Source organism: Semicossyphus pulcher, unplaced genomic scaffold (assembly GCF_022749685.1).
Source record: "Semicossyphus pulcher isolate SPU_LCO1_2020_fin unplaced genomic scaffold, fSemPul1.0.p SCAF_9, whole genome shotgun sequence".
NCBI lineage: Eukaryota > Metazoa > Chordata > Actinopteri > Labriformes > Labridae > Semicossyphus > Semicossyphus pulcher.
The window spans coordinates 17799910-17819160 of NW_027211770.1; the positions used below are offsets into that span (position 1 = coordinate 17799910).

The following is a 19251-nucleotide window of genomic DNA, read 5'->3' on the forward strand; positions in this document are numbered from 1 at the left end:
GCGCACACACACACACACACACACACACACACACACACACACACACACACAAGTATACGCATGCCTTGTCCCTTTCACATGCCTTGTTTTGCTCTCCTCCCCCAACAGTGAAACATGACCACATAATTGATTTATCAGAATGCCGTGTGTCACCTCCAGAGCCTGAACGCACCTCTGTGCCGGCCTTGACACCTTAACAAGAACTCGACATTCACAATACACTTTATCACACACACATGCACACACACACTGAAGCACATGTGACATGCTTTGTGGCACACATATGTGGTGGGATTTCATGTAGGAAGGGACCACTCTTTACTTTGCAAAGCCTCGGCTTCCTGCATGTGTCAGCCATCCAAGAGCTAAGCGAATTATTACTACACACTAGACACACGCTCACAAAAAGGGTGTGCGGTTTAGTTTAGGGAGTCAAAGTGTGCAAAATGGGGGTCAAGGCGATGATCAGTAATCATTGGAAACCATCAATCAGAGTGAGTTAAACCTGAGGAGTAACAGTCGTAGCTGCTTGGCATGGACGTTTAAAGGGGATGTTGAAGTGCGTGCGTACTTTTGTGTGTAAGAACTCACCTCGATCGCCACCATCGGGTTCCCGAGGTCACACACCACCATCCTTGACTCGTTGACCATCTTGTACTCGCAGTTCAGCTGGGACAGCGACTACAGAGGGGAGAGAAAGAGAGAGAAAGACAGTGAGTGGGATGATGAATCAAACGTGGATGAAAGTGACAAATAGGAGCGCTGAGAGTCAAGAGGGGAAAGAAAAGAACAACGGAGGGAAGTATGGCACCATCAAAGGGTGAGGGAGCGAGGGAGTGAAAGAGAGACAGAGGGAGGGAAGGCAGCAGAGGAGGAGTGATGAATGCTCTGACAGCAACAACCTCATCAATCAAACAGCCCCATTACACACTCATTAGCGCGCACACCAAGACACACACACACACACGCACATAGCAGTTGACCCTATCCATTTCCGTGGTCACTAATGCAGCCTGTAAATCATAATAGGGACTTTTGGGCTGTTGCCAGTAAAGCGTACCCGGCCGATAGCCTCGCCTTAATCACACCCAACAAACACACCACAGAGACACAACAGGATGTGATGTCGTGGTGTAACTGCAGCCTCAAATAGCTCACTTCCTCACTGGCACATGCTTCAATCACAATGAGACAACTGCCTCAATCTGTGAAGATCTGATACCATCACTTCTTTGTAACACTGAGTATGTGACCTTATCTTGTGTACGGCATGACACCAAGTACTGATCTGAAACCAGTGCGATTAAATATATTTGTCATTATTATAATTTGACAGCTGTATACTACTTAGGGCCTGTGTCCTCTAATGCTGCTCTTTGCGCTGGCAGCGCCCACCACCACATAATTTCAGAGTGCTTCTCACTGGAGTTTACTGTTGCTAGGTTACGAAAGTTGTCTGGCGGCACTTTTGCTCAATAGTGATTTAAATGTTCTGTATGCTTAAAGGGCCAGTTCGCCTATTTTCAACCTCAGTCCTATCATGCTATTATTGGAAGCCGCGATCCGCTTCTCCAATGGGCCCTGGAAAACCCTGGAAAAGGCCAGGGAGCTCGCTGAACTACACTTCCTCAATCTAGGACGCCGCCTCCGATGTCATGTCTCGTTCAAAATCGTCAGGTTTGAAATCTAGACTGCAGACCTGAACAGTTTTTAGACGATACACCAGTATATTCTCGTCATATTTCGGATTCTGTACCGCTCTGAGCCATTGCCTGCAGCGATCAATGTCCTTGACTGGAAAACAGTAGTATTTCACTCCAGCGTCTCTCGCTGAGCCGTTCCTATAAGGGGGAAGGGGCGCAATGCACGCTGGGTGTTGTAAGAATGTAGAATGGGCAAAACCACGAGCTGTTTGTGCAACTTTCTCCACAGCTGTGGCGCTAATTTCAAATATTAGTGCGTCTATTGATTACAGAGAACACCAGATTTGACTGACAGTGGCGAATTGCTCCTTTAATATTTGAAATTTTACAAAGAATACATAAAAACAATCGTGTCCTGGTGTTAGCAGCTCTTGACCTGGAAATTGTAGCCTTGAAAAAAAACGATACGATAGGCTTCTCCTCCGCTGTTGTTGTTGACAAAGTTGATAGCTGAAGTCCCGCCCCTTCTTGATGTTGATTAGTCGGTGAGGAAGAAGTGACATTGACGAGCGCTGCGGTGTTGCAAAAGTTGAACGATTTTCAACTGAAAGCGCTGTGAGCGCAGGTTAATCCCAAATCAGTTCTTCTTCACTGCTCTTAAACAGTAGTACTCATTGGCTGCCAGAGAACATGCATTTTTTATGGGGCTCTTACATTGTAGTATAGTTAGACATGCGTACTTGCTATTACTCGGTCCAGCATTTAAGGCAGTATTGGAGGCATTTAAAATACTGGTACCAGTATATGAACGACAAAGAATAACTGGTCTCACAGAAATGTATGTATAAAGTGTGTTTATTTACCTCCACCCTGCGCTCCACTCCGATGTAGTCAGCCTCTGGTGGTATCAGCGTGTGGAGCTCTGTCTCGTACGCTCCCTCTCCTCTGTTCACCGCTGTGATGGTCAGCATGACCAGATTATCATCTCCGATCACAAGCTCTGAGCGATCCCTGCGTGTGTGTTTTATTTAAAGAACAGAGAAGAAATTATTTCGGTCATGTGAAGGACACGGAAAATTAATCAGTTTGCAGCAGCTCTCAGAACATCTTAACAACATTTATAATCTGTCCGTGTTTAATCTACCCTGCCTTTTGGAATGCAATACCCCTGACCCCAGCAATGTGTGTTTGTGTGTGTGAGTGTGTGTGTCAGTCAGTGGACGGTGACAGGATGTTTGGATAACGCTGCCATGGAAATATCGAACAGCTGGAAACACTATAGAGCGTACAGGCTAATTCACATACACTCACCATATGGTGAATGGATCCATAATGTGCGCCGCTTCAGTGTAAACCTTTCTCATTGTTTGAGGAATAACAGACACTTTTCTTTGGTTTGCCTGTGTGTGTGTGTGTGCATGTGTGTGTGTGTTTGGTCGTGTGACGTGTTGAGTGTTTACAGCTTGAGGTCAGAGGGCGTGGCCGTGTCAGTCTTACATGGTGGCAGAGAGCTGGAGGTCGGGGATACAGACATTGTCGTCACCGCAGTCCAGGAGGATGTAGGCCTGAGAGGAAGAGGAGCAGGGAGGGAGGGGGTGGTGATGAGTTTTTAGGTACTCTGGACTTCATCGTGAAACCAAAAATAGAAGCAAACATAACTGGGACACATCAGGATGCAGCTGTTGTATTCATACAGAGAGTTGTGCTGTCCAGGTCAACAGAATAAGTTTTATAGGTTGATTTGCTGTGCCCAGATTTTGTCTGAGGTTGAATTTTGTTACTTTAATTTGTGGTTTTGTTATAAAACATGTTCTCCTTCTCTTACTCTAAGTGTCCGCATTTGTGGGTGTAATATCTCACAAATAACACGCGCAATGTCCAGCTTTAAACCAAAGTTCTGGCCGGCTGATGGTAATAACCAAGCAAACACTCCTTCAGAAACACCAATGAATTAGGGCAAGGCTTTAATAAGGTAACATGATCTCATGATCCACAATCCTCAAGTGCAAAGTTTGCTGCACGACAAACACTCATGTCTACTATTCTTTAAAATGATTAAGGTAAGACTTTCTTTAAGTGGAAGAACAACCAATGTGTTTCACATAGACTCACTTCTTAGATTTTGGATGATTTTTTATTCCTCTGCATTGCCTATACATGTGTACTAACTAGCAGCTGACATGTGCATTGGCTTTAGGATTTCCGAATAGTTGAGTACTGTAGCAAAACTGTTTGAAAATGGTTTTACAGCCATTTTCTTCTGAACTATTCAATGAAAAGGCAAAATTAAGGCTTTCTTTGTCAAAGGTAAGCACTTTCATTTAAGAAGAACTGATGGAAATATAACATCCTGCTGGATTTGGGTTTTAAATTTAGTGTTTTTCGCTCATAGTTGGACTTAGTCTAATCAAGACAAGTCTGTGATTTTCATACCAATATCACAAGTCAAGCCTCAGTACCTCGAGGGGCCTTTAAATTTGTTCAGCGTATGACAGCCTGCATCCTTTAACCGTTCATTCACATATGGGAAAAGTACCAAAACGACACATTTTAACTGGGAAAACATGGAAGAAACTTCCAATAGTTGTGTTTACCAAAAACACCAAAGCAGAAAATGTATAATGTGGCAAGAAAGGAAGATGATATTTTACCGCATATAAGAGTGTGTAAACAGTTCATATACTAACATGCTCTTGAAGGAAGGTGCTGCTGTAATGGTTGAGCACAGGTGGGAGGCTTTGGCCGTGACTGGGTGGAGCCAAGCTGTAGTTCAGAGCCAGTGAGATGGGGGTCAACTTGTCCCTGAACTCATCCTCCTCCTGAGAGCGAAACAGAGCGAGGCGCAGTCAGTTGAAATGATTACTTGACACTCGTATATCTGATTCCTCTGTAAGATGCACATCATTACTTACCTTTAGGTAAATGGTGTAGCTCAGGCACGCACGTGGGCGATGGTGACTCAGCGTTAGGAGCCCGGTGTGCTGAGGCAGCTGGGTGTCCAGGAATAACACTCTCTTGACTCCGCCTCTGGTGCCTTTTAACCAATCCAGCTGCAGCTCAGCTCTCAGGTCTGGACAGAAGGTGATGATGCAGAGGAGGAGATGGAAGGAGTAGTGAGAGGAAAGCATGCATGTAGTGAAAATGAGAGTGAACAAGGCAACACAGCAAGTCAGATACTCCTTAACTGAGTCCACATGGTCCAGCTACGTGATGTGCTGCATGTGTGTGTATGATTTTCCATCATTAGTTAGGAAGTAAGGAGCTATATGAAGGAGTTTTACTCTACAGAGAATAATTAGACAGTGGAAACAATGTACTTTACATCCCAACTGTCTGTCTGTCTACCTGATTGCTGTTTCCATGCCCCCACCTGTTTTTGTTCTCCGTTCTGATGGGTGTGGCGGAGAAGGAAATGTACGCAGAAGCCAGCTCTGACTACTGTCCCACCCTTTGTGCTATTCCCTCCAGCCTCCTCCCGCTCTCATTCATCCCTCCACAATGTGCACAGCTGCTTACCTACAGAGCTGGGGATCCCCAATCCGGTCATGGCTGCACACGCGTCCACCCTCAGACTGGAGGAGGAAGAAGAGAGAGTGAGAAGATTCTGTTAAACACCCTTGCTGTCTGCTGACACAGGAACTGTAAGTCCTGCAAATTTGAGGACTGCTGTTCTAACTCAGTTGCTAATAAACCCCATCCTGGAAACTAAATAATTAAGCAAGCTAATGTTTTAGGTCGGGCCAATCACAACTGTTGATATACTAAGGGGCTGGTTTGGCGCGATTACTTATTGTGCAGAAGAGCACTGTTTTGGCAATCTTTTTGAAGGACCAAGATGGCTGCCACTGAGCTTTCAGATTAGTATTAAACAAACTGGGAGAGGGCTGCACAGCGGCTAGCGCTGTCGCCTCACAGCTAGAAGGTTCCTGGTGTGAATCCTGGTTTGGACATAGTGGGCCTTTCTGTGTGGAGTTTGTATGTTCTCCCTATGCATGCGTGGGTTCCCTCCGGGTACTCCGGCCTCCTCCCACAGTCCAAAGACATAATCGTTAGGTTCACTGGTGACTCCAAAGGGCCCGTAGGGGTGAATGTGAGCGTGACACATAAATATATACAGTATGTGATACTTCTATTTTTATGCTATTTATTTCTTCATGCTCCTCTCGTATCAGAGCAACTGTAACGCCCAAACTCCCCCCGGGGATAAACAAAGTATTTCTTATTCTGATTCTGAAAGGTTGTCTGTCTCTGTGTGTCAGCCCTGTGATTGACTGGCGATCAGTCGAGGGTGTTCCCCGCCCCTCGCCCAATGACATTGGCTACTAAATCACGTCATGCCAGATGTCTTTGTATTATGTTGAACTTGAAGCCATTTGAATTGGATGTTGGTGCTAGCTACCTAGCCGAGCTAACTACCACTATGTCACATGTTTCATTATTCTGACGGGTAGTATCCAGAGGCATTCTGGGCTGCCCGTTCATAACTGGCTGCCCAATCGAAAACTAACTGAGAGGTTCCAAATGAAATGATGCCTCTGAAATATTCTAAAGTACGGATGATCCAAAGTAGAAATAGTTTTGATGTTTTACAGCTAGCTTACTTTGTCTCATAAGTTTGGAGGCTGGATAAAGACAAGATGGAGTAATTAACTCTTCTTGACTGTGATTTCTCTTGTAGGTTACAGTTCCATCATGATGTTTGTAAATTGTTTATCTTTGTTGTGGACAAAAAGGTCTGAATATTTGATTATACAAGTTGTGTGAATTGATATTTACTTTCATACTTTTGTAGCTATATTTAAGAATGTACACCTTGTGGTCTGGATTTAGTTTATTTCTTGTAAGCCAGTACAGGCTGCTCACATTAGTATACATCATCAGCATGAGTTATGAGTGTTGTCAATGCACACCCAAAATGAGTTGCTAGTCATAGCGGTGACTTTTTGGGGAAGAAACATAACCGCACACCAAAACTACTTTGCTCTTTCAATGAATGATTCAATGATCATTCTTGGCAGACATTTCGACCATGTTTCTTTTTTTGCATGCATGTGAAATCATAAAAACTACATATTAATCTATACATCTAACTAAATACGCAAGGCATTTTTCTGCATGTACTCGAGGGGTCAGAGGGAAATACCGCTGGTATTCCTGCGAGACTCTCAATTAGACAAACAGACATGGGAGACTGGGAAACTCTGCATTTCCTGTATTTATGTGGGTATGAATATATGTGTAAGTGTGTTATCACTTCTTTAATCAAGAACAGGAAAGTGACTCCCACACAGCGAGCGCCGCACTATTAATAACCACTAATCTAAGGATGCTTACAGACTCCTGACGACTCAGCGGTTTGAGGCATGATGATGTAAACGTCTTCATGTGATTATCGTTTGTTTAGTTTCAGTTCACAAACCTTAACGTCCAACAACCAGATGTAGTTGATGCTCGTGTGTTTGTTAATAATTAGGCTCCCCATTAGATGACACAATGATGATAAGCTAGCTCTCCTGCTTTTACAATGTGTGCGATGCAGATGTGAGTTTATTTGTGTATGTTGGATAAAGTGCAGGTTTCTATTTTCAACGTTGCTCCCATAAGTCAGTCTGACCTCCACAGGTGGTTTCATGTGTGTTTAATATGCGTTGCATGTAAGCGTGTGTGTGTGTTTAAGGTGGGTGTGCTCAAGTGTGGCTCTAATAAGCACTGTGTGTCAGACTAAAGTGTGTGTAGTGCGGAAATGACCCCCATTTTACTGACAACAGCTCAGGCGCATGGCTAGTCATTACTGTATGTAATTTTCCCCCAGAATGCATCTGTGCTCCTCCACCCTACACACTGCTGGCCGGTTCTTCCGGCAAACATGCACACATAAAACCTTTTCCCTGCTACCCCGGGTCTGCTTAATGAGTAAGAGCGCTGAATTTAAGACTGGTCTTAATGAAGGTGTCCCTCTTTATCCGCCACTCCTTCATCCTCCCATCCAGCGCCAGTTATTAACCCTCATGTATCACCACTACATCAGAGTCACAGCGCTAACCAAGTGATTTTTCCAGAATGAGATTCTTTACAGAAAACTAAAAAATGTTGCTTAAACCAGCAAAGATGATTTTTTTTGGCAGCAGAAACAAGCTGTGAACACAACGTTGACACATTATCACGTCTAAGGCCATGTCTATACGTACACAGGTATTTTTTTCCCTCCTTCATTTACAAAAAAACAAAAAAAAAAGGCCACAAAAGCACGGTTATAAAAAAATCGCAGTCCAAACGAAAACGCAAAAACACAACAGAAATGCTGTCATGAGAATGCCACACCAACAGGCGGCGATATAACCCAGTGATGCAAAGAAGAAGAAGAAAGTCGCGGACAATCAAAAGTCTGAAAGGGGGAATCATATGTGTCGTCTGATAGCGAAGTGGAGCGCAGTGACCTCCATAGTGCATCTGGACTACTCAGTTCCTCAATATAGTGGACGAATAACTGTACACATATGTACATGTAAACATGTCAAAGGTCCTTTTAGAAAGGTTAGAAGCATCACTGTTTTTGTCACGTCTGCGGCCTCATTTGTGACGCTTTACAAAGGAGGTAACAGCCTGACGACATGAGCCAAAAACACTGTTTACTCCGTCTACCCGTCTCCGTGGAAACGGAGTTTCTAAAAGTCTTCACCCTGTCCTGGAGTTTTTACAAAAGATCCGTTTTTAGTGACCTAAAACGGTGTTGGTGTGTGGATGAAAGGCCAAGACGCAGAGAAAAAGCTACGTTTTGAAAAATACCCATGTACGTGTAGACTTGGCCTAAAGTTGATGTGACACCCACTTTTGCTAACAGCTGCTTAGTCACACGTCCAAAAGGGCAAGCATTCCCTTGAAGTTGTGTTTCTGTACACCTGATGAATGTAAGTCCAATATTCACTCTCATTTGATCTCTGTTTTTGGTCTCCACCAACTCCCGAGAAAACTCCTGCTATCGTCAGCTCATCATCAGCTAGCCGCTAACTTTGTCTGCTAGTGCAAGGCACGTAGCTAGGTCAGATTTTAAGGATGTACTTTGAAGGCAACGACTGTCTTCTGTCGCTGAAACTTGCTATAACTCAGTACAGCTGAGTGGAACCTATGAGTTGCGTTATAATTCTCACCTTTTTAGAACTAATATGACCTCTTTTACATTAGTAGTGTGATTGAATGTAAATATCAGAATACTGAGTATTGCCATTCAACACATACTGCTGTTCAAAGGTATTTGCTGCATTCTTAAAAACTTGAAAAAGTCTGTGTGCTGCGCTAGAAAGAAAGTTTGTGACATGTAAAAAATGTAAGTTTGTGTGTAAATATTGGAAAACAAAGATGAATTTGTGCGAACAAAAATGAATAAAATGTTTGATTTTTGGTTTATGTTCCCAAAGTGAGATGTCTGGCTACCATCTTTGTTTGGATTAGGAAAAAGAAGCACAACTCCATTGTCGGTATTAAGGGTTTAAAATGCCTAGAGAACTTGGACAGCATATTTTATCATCCAGACCGCTAAAAGAGTCTTTAAGGATTCTGGAAATACATTCAGCGCAGCGGTCAGCGGACCCTCTGGGTTTGTGAGAGATTGCTGGGTAATTATTTTTCAGAAAATCTGAAGCTTAACCCTTTGACTCAGATGTAATAGTAATATATGACACAAACTGGGGCGACCTCCCATCATGCCTCTCTGCTGCTCTCAGCCCAGAGGAACAGCTAGAATGTCCGAAGGCTTCAGCACAAGAGACGTCCCTGAATCGTACTAGCTGCTGTGTGACTCTCTGCATGTGTGTGTGTCCTATCTGATTCCATACCGCCGACCAAAACTTTATGGCGGTTTATTTAAATAAGCTGAGTTATGTTTTGACAGAATTCCACAGTTTAGTGCTCTCTGTCAATCCGACCCAAACCCTGTTCCCTTTCCACTCACTGCCAACACTCACACACCACCGCGCGCACACACGGACACCGCGATGGCAACTGGCCGACCGCACTTCTCCCGTCCAAACAGTCACACAGCGGTTCCAGCTCCAATAAGTCAGGACCAACAATAGACTGCGGTGAAGCAGCAGGAACTTTAAGACCCCTTCCCCGCAAGTAAACTTACTCCCAGGCTGTTCAAAGCCAGCCTGCCACCCACAGGAACAATAATATAATCTAAATAGAATCATGCAGTATCAAATTAATCACAGAGTCTCATAAATCCCACTCTCCAGGTTACTGAGTACGCTGCTTTAGTGCGCCTCTAAATTATTGCATTAGTCACACAGACAAACAGACCTTGGCTCAAGGCAGAAGTCTGGAGCATGTGGGTGAATTATTTGTCACATCTGTCAGTATGTGTGAGATTTGTGAGTGTGTATCCTTTATACTGCTTACCTTTTTATGATACAGTATAAGCAGTGAGATTTGTGGTCCGGCTCCGGGTTTCAGAGCAGCAGTGGGCTCATGTTTGTTTAGCACTTTGATCCCTTTAGCTTTATTTCACACACACAAGCTCTGTGTCCAAACTCCAAACCAAAAATAAATTAAAACTGGGCGTATGGAGCGTTAGAGCTGGAAAAGTTATTAAACTGAGTATCCTCTTTTTTCATTACTGGCTGGACTTAGACTCGGGGGTTGATGGATGCTATTGTCCTTCACGGCAGTGCCAAACGGAAGTTGAGGAGATACACGCAGCTGGAAGAAATTACAACAAATATTGGACTGTTTTGGAGAGCTGGAACATTTTGGAAAAGAAATCTAGTATGAAATCTTCGGGAAACGTTTTGCTTGTTTAATTGTCAGTCTGTTGTGTTTAAAAGTCAGCGTTTGCCGGTTGGTTAACGATCTGCATTATGACGCACATTTTTTGTTTGCTTTTTTCCCTTTTTTAAAATCTCCCTTTTTAACTTCTGAAATGTCTCTTTGAGATTACAATCTCTTTCCTAAAAGACGACTTGCTATGAGGAAAATAAATAATAATAAAATATGAATCAATATAAGACTGAACATTAGCAAGTTAACCGTGTGAGGTTATTCAGCGGTAACATTCATTAAGTAGGAGTGGGAATCACAGGGTAAGTCTCGATACGATACGTGGCCCACGATAACGATATTATCAGCCAACTGCGGATATTGATATATTGCAAGACAATCATATAATGATTCATCACAATATGTGATTAACTGAAAAATACAAAATGCCCCTAAAAAGGTGAAGTGCAGGATTAATGTATTTATTCTCTGCATTTTGTCAGAAACTGAGATGAAACAATGTACGTGTCTTCAGTCTGTAAATTACATTTACAGAACAACAGAACAACTGCTAACACAAATGAGGACTTTGGATTTGAAAGTGGCTGATGCATCTCTCAACCTCTTTTCACCACTGTCCGACGTTATCCTGCTGTCTATCTCTTTCAGTCCAATTAACTTCCGTTCACGTTACCCTCAGTCGTGTCAGGTCCACCGCGAGGAGTCGTGAAGTAGTGACGCAGTGAGTAAAAATCGCAGGGAAATCTGTTTCGATCGCCATATATTTGTATATTACATATGTATACCTGGTGCTAGCCTAGCGATAATTGTATTGCATGAATCAGGACGATGATATATTCATGTATCGATAGTTTGTCCCACCCCTATCGTTAAGTGGCTAAAATATGCTCTGCTGCAAACCCAGTCCAGAGCTGCACATATAGCACACATAGTTAGGTAATACTGTACACTAACTTTTCCTAACACTTCATACAACCCCTGTACAAAAAATCTGAACTATCCCTTTAAGATGCCGGACAGGTATGAGATTTCAAAACTAAAACAAGAAAAACTAGATGTTTTTTTCCCCCTCTAGATTCTTTTATATTTGAAAAAGGTGATCAACTTTGATGATTATAATTCCTTCATACAGGCCTTAATAACTCTGTAACTGTAGCTCATTGTTTCGTGATTTCTAAGGAAGGCGGAGGTGTAGATTTATTTCTGGGCTCCACGTCCAGGAGTCAATCATTGGCAATGTGTGGTTTATATACACACTACTATGGAATTCGGACAAGAGGATATCTTGCTCTAAGCATGCTCTTCTTACCAGGTGACCATTATATCTGTCTCGGGCAGGTGACACTGTCTGTCATCTGGGTTCAGGATTCTTGGAGTCAGGATCATCGAAGCCTCCACAGACACGACAGCTCGAGACCTAAAAACACACAGAAACACACACGCGTAACACAACCCGACATGCAAAAAGAGTCAGAATTATAAAACGTGACAGAAGCTCTTGTACATTCTTACCTGTACACAGACACCTCGCCTGAACCGAACGCCCCCACGATCAGGTCTGCGGAGAGAGAGGGAGAGAGAGAGAGACGGGAAATGGAGAGCTTCAAAGAATGCAACAGATGGGACTGATTTCAAGGTCTCCAGCAATCTTCATCAAACACAGACCTCTCATGTTTAATACACACACACACACACACACACACACACACACACAGTCAGACAGCTACACACTAACACACAGATTGTGACATTGCACTGACATTCTGATATCACTCATTTTCCTCTTTCACACATGACCCACTTCAGACTGGATTCACGAACACAACAGTGTGTCTTTGTGAGTTCATTGTGCATGCATGTGTGCGTTCACATGTGCATGTTTGTGCGCTGCGAGACAGGGACCCCACGCTGCATTCCTGCGCCATTAGAAAGTTCACATCGCTCCAATCACATTTGGCTCCACGGCGTTTCCCAACAGCTCCTAATTGCAAGCAGCAACAGATCTCATCTATATGTGATTTTTATTTGTTTTCATGGGTTTTGTGATGAACACACACTTTTAATTGGCTCGCAGAGTTTAAAATAGAGCCGGGGTTTAATGGCTGCGGTTAAGGGGACACATACCAATGAAAGCCGCACACACACACACACACACACACACACACACACACATACATACAAGTGCTGATTAAAACAATGTGAAAGCTGAAGAGAGAGAGGCACTTAATGGATACAAGGCATCACTGCCAGATGCAGCTAAACTGAGCTGTGTGATCCTGAGAAAGACAGAACAACCTCATACTTCCAAATGGGGGGTTATTTTCACGATCACTTAATCACTATAGATTAATTAGTTGTTATTTTTCACAACTAGTTGATTAAATGTGGCGTATAAATAACAGAAAAACTATTCAGTTATTAACTCTTAATTAAGAGGCCGAAGCTTGTAAGCATCTTGACTTTATTATCCAAATTGTCGACAATATATTTCCTGTTGATGAGCTAATTGTGAGCGAGCTAACATTTAAAAAGCTAACTTCTTTAAGCATTAGAAGCATCTATCAGAGGACAAAAACAGGTAATTGCACTTTAAGCTGGAACTCTCTTAGCCTCAGCTCGTCATTTGTTGTGTCTTCCTCTCCTGCATGTATAAGAAAAAAGGGACTAATTGAATCTAAGAGAGACACATCTGTTTCTGCCTTTGGCAGCAGTCCCGGAGTCCCCCTGAAACCACAACATTAAACATTTAGGCCCCTGTCCCTCTTCCCCTGGGGTCAGCTCTGTCGCTATGCGAGTGCGTGGCTCTGTGTGTGTACGAGAACGCAAGATGTAGGTTTTGCGGGGCAGTCGGAGGGGTGCAAAAAAAGGGGGGGGAAAAGAGCGCAGGAGAAGGAGGAAAGGGGAGGGGAGGAGATAGTGCACTTGGCCTTTAAAGCGCAATCTGTGAAAGCCATCAGAAGAAAGGTGTGTTTTCAGCAGAGGGAGAGAGACAGACTCCCAGACCGAATTCCTCCGTCCATCCCGCTGTTGCAGTTGTGTAACCAGGAAATCCGACTCCCCTCCTGCCATCACTGTATGTTTTTGACACAGTGGACGTCTGCGCTCCTTATCCTGAATCTTTTTTCTTTGCTCTGAAAACGTGCTGCACGACGTGAGACTGATTTGAGGACAGGGCACCTTTGGGGGTTAAGTGTGTGAGTGTGCGCACGGCTGCACCGAGGGCTAAATCGAATAACAGCACTCTTTCCTTTTCATGTCAATCCCATTTCCTCACACGCGGGAACGCTCGCCTGCCACTGCTGATTTGAGGCGAGCATGTGTGTATACAGAGACCATACCCGCACACAAATGGCCTCACACACCAGAACATACCCACTCCAATCATTAATGGAGGTCCTAGCTGCAGGTATAAGGTTGGTAACTGAGCTGATTTAGCTGATGGTGTCCGTCCCGGGCTGTGAAAACACAACCTCCATCCAGAGTTTAGACAGACTGTCAAGCTGTCACTGGCTGCCTGCCCTGACTGCCTGTTTGGCTGCAGGGGACTGGCCTCGCTGATGAAATGCCAAAGGTCAATGGCGCTCAGTGGAAAAGGAGGCGGTTTGAGAGTGAGAAAGGAGGACTTCTTAATTCTTGGATGCATGTGTGGAAATATAAGATAAATATAACGCTACATTTTTGGACTGAAAACTGGGAGGGAAAGGGGAGGAGATGCTCGGTATTGACTTATAGGTTTTGTTTAAACATTTTGGGAAACACACTAAGGAAATAAACTAGCAAAAAACAGACATGAAAAGGTACAAACTTGGACTCCTCTGTCAAAGCTGAAGATGGTCTCTAAACTTAAGACTAGACGTGGAGTCTGGTAATAAATTTTACACCTACTTACCAACCAAATGAGCGCCCTAATGACCCCTCACCACCACACACATCCAAATCCCAGCCCCTGACATGCCTCTGTGTCTGTAGCTCTCTCAGCCAGTCTATGTGATTGACAGGTAAAACACTCTCTGACCTTTAACCCCTTGACTGAACCTGAAATGCACCTTGGGGCAATCTGACCCGCTTCCGATGCGCGGCTGACCTTCACCTTAAATCCAGCTTTTAGCCTGAGCCGGACTCTGCATCTTTGCCTCCACACTATCAGTGAATCATCAACTCAGAGCTGTTTCTGTGCAAGGCTAACAATCAAAGATGGCTGAACTCAAACCTGAGCAGTGGACCTTAAACGGATCATTCAGATTTTTGAAGTGGGATTATAGGGTGCTTATCAATACACAATGTATTATGCATGACAGACCACTAACAGAATTGCCTCTGGATATGTTATGCACCGCTGTGGTCGCGGTTTGGAGCAGAATGCTGCAAGTATGTTTGCTCCAACCTCCATCCACAGCCAATAGCTTCTGTGTCGGCCTTCCAGTGGCTTTTTCCAAACAGGGCCCAAACTGACCGCCATCTACTGCAGCTATTTAACTCACTTTTAATAGGTACGTCATACAACCCCACTTCACAAAGTCCAAACTATCTCTTTATTCGTGGGTGTTTCTGTCATCTTTTCCGCCTTCCATTTCCAAAGCCATCCAGTAAAAACACGGACGTATGACATAATCTTTAAGAAAAAGCTCCATTAATTCTAAAAGTGGAGTTTAATCACCATCCCTCCCTCCCTCCCTCCCTCTCTCTCTGTTCCTGCAGCAGACTAATGACATTTTACATTGATGGGAGCACGTGGCAGCTCTAGCAGGCCTCCCAGACGCCTGTGCAGTCCTCTCATAATGCAGATCAAACATCTCTGCCTCCTTTGAACAGGGCGACTTTACTACCGTGCTAACGACACTCCGTGCGTATGTGTGTCTCACTTCCACCAGCTAGCTCGCTAATGACAGACGACACAAGCCCTGCACCGTTTGTGTGTGTTCGTGTTTATACGGTGTGTGTGTGTGTTGGCTGAAAGCTCTGCCACCCATGAGTTTCTACTCCACTTCCTCCTCCCAAAGAGCCTGCATTTCAACCTGTAAACTCCTCTGTGTGCGTATTAACTGCACAATGTTTTTAATTCAGAGTCTCTGATTTGACCTGGAGCCTGGCACACGCTCAACGCACACTCTCCCACCGCCAGTGAAACTGATCACAAGCCGCACATGTGAACTTGTGTGTGCTCCCGTGTGTGTGTGTGTGTGTTTCCTTTGATATCCTGTTTGTGGAATGAAGAAATCTGTTATTACAGTGGTAAGAAAAGGAAAAAGAGCGGGAGGGAGCAGGGGCAAAGAAAAGAAAAGGTAAAACTAAACTAATTCTCCTTTTCAGCCTAATCTGTCGAAGCACGAAGCCAGGGTTGCTCAAAGTCGAGCGGCTCTAAATTAGGGAGAAAATAAGGTAGTAAAACAGTGGTTTTACAGACCTGCTTAGCTTCAAATGGATTTTATTTAAAGGTAAAAACTCAGGTTATAAACAGCTTCACGCTCACGTAAAGAATCCTCCGCTTTCCAGGCTTCTTATGATTTGTAGTGAGGTTTCTAATACACCCTGTAAAGATAGAAGGTGGAGGTGTCTGCTAAAGTAAGTAGGTGGCACATAAATTAGGGAGCTGCCTGCGTGTAATTTGATTGAATGCTGCTTTGTCTGCTCACAGATTTAGGGAAATAAGTCGAGGAATGTATGTCTGGCAGACAGAACATGCGGTTAATGTATTATTAGACTTTTTTCTTACTCTCAATTGTATGTTTTCTCTCCTTCTTGAATTGTAAATCTCCAAAGAATGGATGCGGCAGCAGTTCACTGGCACTCATTCCTATACCCCCTTCTTCTGACTGATGAGTTTACCAGAGAAGCTGAGGAAAGCAATACGGGAAAACATGGGGATGGTAGTGGAGGAGTGCACGGGGGGAACCGTGAAATGTGGAGGTCAAGAGTGAAGAGGAGGGAGGCGGTAATGAGAGGAGCTGGAAGGAAAGTGGAGAAATAAAGGAATGCAAGTCCGAAGAGGAATTTTGATTATTACACGGGGAGCTGAGTGGAGAGGGATTGACTTGTTGGACGTGAATGTTTACCGGGATACTGATTGTTGTCCAGGTCTTGGCCTCCTCGCAGAGTGAATCCAAATCCAGGCAAACTGCCGCTGGGCGTCCAGGCGGCTCTCAGCTCTTGGCTCAGCGTCAGGCCTTGCATGGATACGTCTCTGTTACCGTTGAAGATCAATACCCTGCCTCCACGCTCCTCGCCTCCGAACGGACAGCCCACCGCCACGTCTAAGGGATGACACACGCACACACAAACGCATGGTTTAGACATCAGTGAGGTAAAGGGCCCTCAGAGACACAAGCAGAGGAAAACATACAGGTAGAAGGAAAGAGAGAAGGAAAAGAGCTTGACCTCTATTTACCTGCACAGTGGGGACCATGACAGAATGATCAATGGCCTCTTTTAACTTTTATTCATTTTAACATTTTTTAATCTCATCTGTTCTCTATCACTCACATTTGGTCTGAGACTGTTTAGATCTTTGCCCTAATTCTTAGTTACTTAGGGACAGCAAGTCTAATCAGGGCTATAAAGAGTAGTTAGACATAGAGACGGAAAAAAAGTATTTATTTTCTTACCGAGAGTTAGAGGAAAAGATTGATACCTCTCTCATGTTTGTCCATTAATCATGAAGCTCTAGCCAACAGCTTGTTAGCCTAGCATTGAGTAAAGGCTGAAGACAGGGGGAAACAGCTAGCTTACTTTTTATTCAGAAGTACAAAAAGTGCCCTCTAAAACCTCTTAATTACAGTATCATATCAGGATTGCTTGACTTATACACGCCCAGAAATGTAAACAGACAAAGTGCCTACAGCCAAGCTAATGGCTCTGCGATGTTGAGGCTTTACGCTACATGCTAAAGTCAGCATGCTATCAAGCTCACATCTGTGTGGTGTTTGTGTCCTGTTATGTAAATGACATGTTAGCTAACTAGCGAGCTTTAGAGCTGCTGGTAGGGACATTTTTTTTAAACTTTGTGCTAGCTAGCTATTCCCCTATGCTTTAAGTCATTAAGCTAGGCTAACTGCCTCCTGGCTGCAGTTAAATTGTGGCATCAGTTGTCTAATCTATCTCTTGGCAGGAAATGATTTTGAACCTTTTAAGCAGCTGAAAATCTTTCTGAATATCCTTTAATATTCATGACATAATATGCAACAATCAAAGTCAGGTAATCAGGTCAGGTCTGATTCATCAGGACTGCGTGGGTGTAGTTTGCTTTGTTTCAATAACAGGAGCAAAACAGGCGTCATTGTCATCAGATTTTGATCAAAATGTTGTCCTGAGTGGTGCATTGACTGCATTGAAATGTTGTTTTTAATGTATGACCCTGAAAGTTTGAAGACGATTGACAAGCTAGGTGCTAATAGGGCCTTTAATAATTCCCTGAGACATGCAGGCATGTAATTGGTGGAACAACAAAGCACCTTTTTGCACAAAAACTCCCGTTCAAAGCTTCAAATCACATGTTATACTGATGTTTTTCTGCTTTCCTTCAACAAAGGCTATTTCAACAAAGAGTATAATTTACAATTGAAATATTTTTGGCCCCAAAAGAACAACTAATTGATTAAAACTTCCATTAGTCAATGTCCACAGTGATGCATAACAGGGGAAAATACATTTCCCATAAATAGCCTTCGATTTTCAATTTCTTTGCCAGACATGAAAAAGCTTTAGTGACCCTGGATCATTATTGAACCACGCAGGTGCTTTCAACTCAGCTATAAATATAGGGGGACTAGTTTTTCTGTTGGCCCTCTCTGGTCTACTCAGTGGTAAGATTGCATTGTTTGCATTGCATTCAAGCGATATCGTACATGAAAAAAATTAACATACTTTAAGCACCTGTCCTGATATGAGAAGTTCATTTTTATGTGTTTACTCTTCAATCTCTTACTTCCAAACATCGCGCTGTCCTGCATAAAAGTACCCCTCTGTTCTGTAACTGTCCAAACACCTCTAGACATCCTGTTTGTCTCCGGACCCCCTCTCTCACAGCCTAAACAACCAGTTCCACATGAAGCAGATTGTGGGGTAGAGAGAATAAATGCAACCATGTGTGTACGAAAGTGTATGTATGAGCCTGTCGGCCTGCAAGTCTTTATATCTATGTGTGGGTATGTGTACATAACTGAGCTGTACATATGGTAGAAAAAAATCTTCCTTAAAAAATAATGTGAAAGTCACTCATGGGCATTTCTCAACACACAATGCAGACATGCCCTGCAGAATGTGGAACACCCGCTGTGATCACTGAGACCAAAAATTATAGATTTACTCACGGATAGAATCAGGCCGACAATCTGAGAGTGATGGTGGTTGATATGAAATTAAAAACATAAAGAGCCACATGGCAAATCGAATTAGCTGAATTGTGAGCTTTCAGATGACACCCATCAAAGCCACGACCATGACAGGAAGTGAGTACGGTTCTGCTTTAAGGCGAATCACGCGGAGGGATGAGTTTACTGCTTTGAGAGGAGGATCTGTCAGTGATTATGCACACATAATCACATAGGGGCGCAGGTATACTTGAAGGCACAAGTTTGACATTAGCAAAAAAGAAGCTGCTGAAAACCCTGATCATAACGTTTCCATGGTGACTTCATCATGGACTCATTAGATTAACTCTCATCAAGTCTTCTCCCTGCAAGTCGCTACAGCTGGCAGAGAGGCTCCGTCTCCTCTAAGACACATCAACGCGCCTCAGAGACCGTCGCATCCTGACAGACAGCTGGATTTGATTTACGTTTCTGGCCAGAGAAAGCTTCAGTATTGATCCAATGGTTATTGATCTGATTGTTAAAGG

General features: G+C 43.6%; 1 protein-coding gene across 1 annotated transcript in view; it reads right to left on the minus strand.

The window, feature by feature from the left end:
- itga8 (integrin, alpha 8) overlaps positions 1-19251 on the minus strand; it is a 44013-nt gene that overhangs the window by 11645 nt on the left and 13117 nt on the right. The window contains exons 13-21 of the mRNA XM_069655580.1: positions 16472-16669; positions 11931-11976; positions 11728-11835; positions 5160-5215; positions 4556-4713; positions 4331-4462; positions 3141-3208; positions 2507-2654; positions 592-681 (exon numbers count right to left, since the gene is read on the minus strand). Of these exons, the coding sequence (XP_069511681.1) occupies positions 592-681; positions 2507-2654; positions 3141-3208; positions 4331-4462; positions 4556-4713; positions 5160-5215; positions 11728-11835; positions 11931-11976; positions 16472-16669 (1004 nt within the window). The remainder of the gene's footprint in view (positions 1-591; positions 682-2506; positions 2655-3140; positions 3209-4330; positions 4463-4555; positions 4714-5159; positions 5216-11727; positions 11836-11930; positions 11977-16471; positions 16670-19251) is intronic.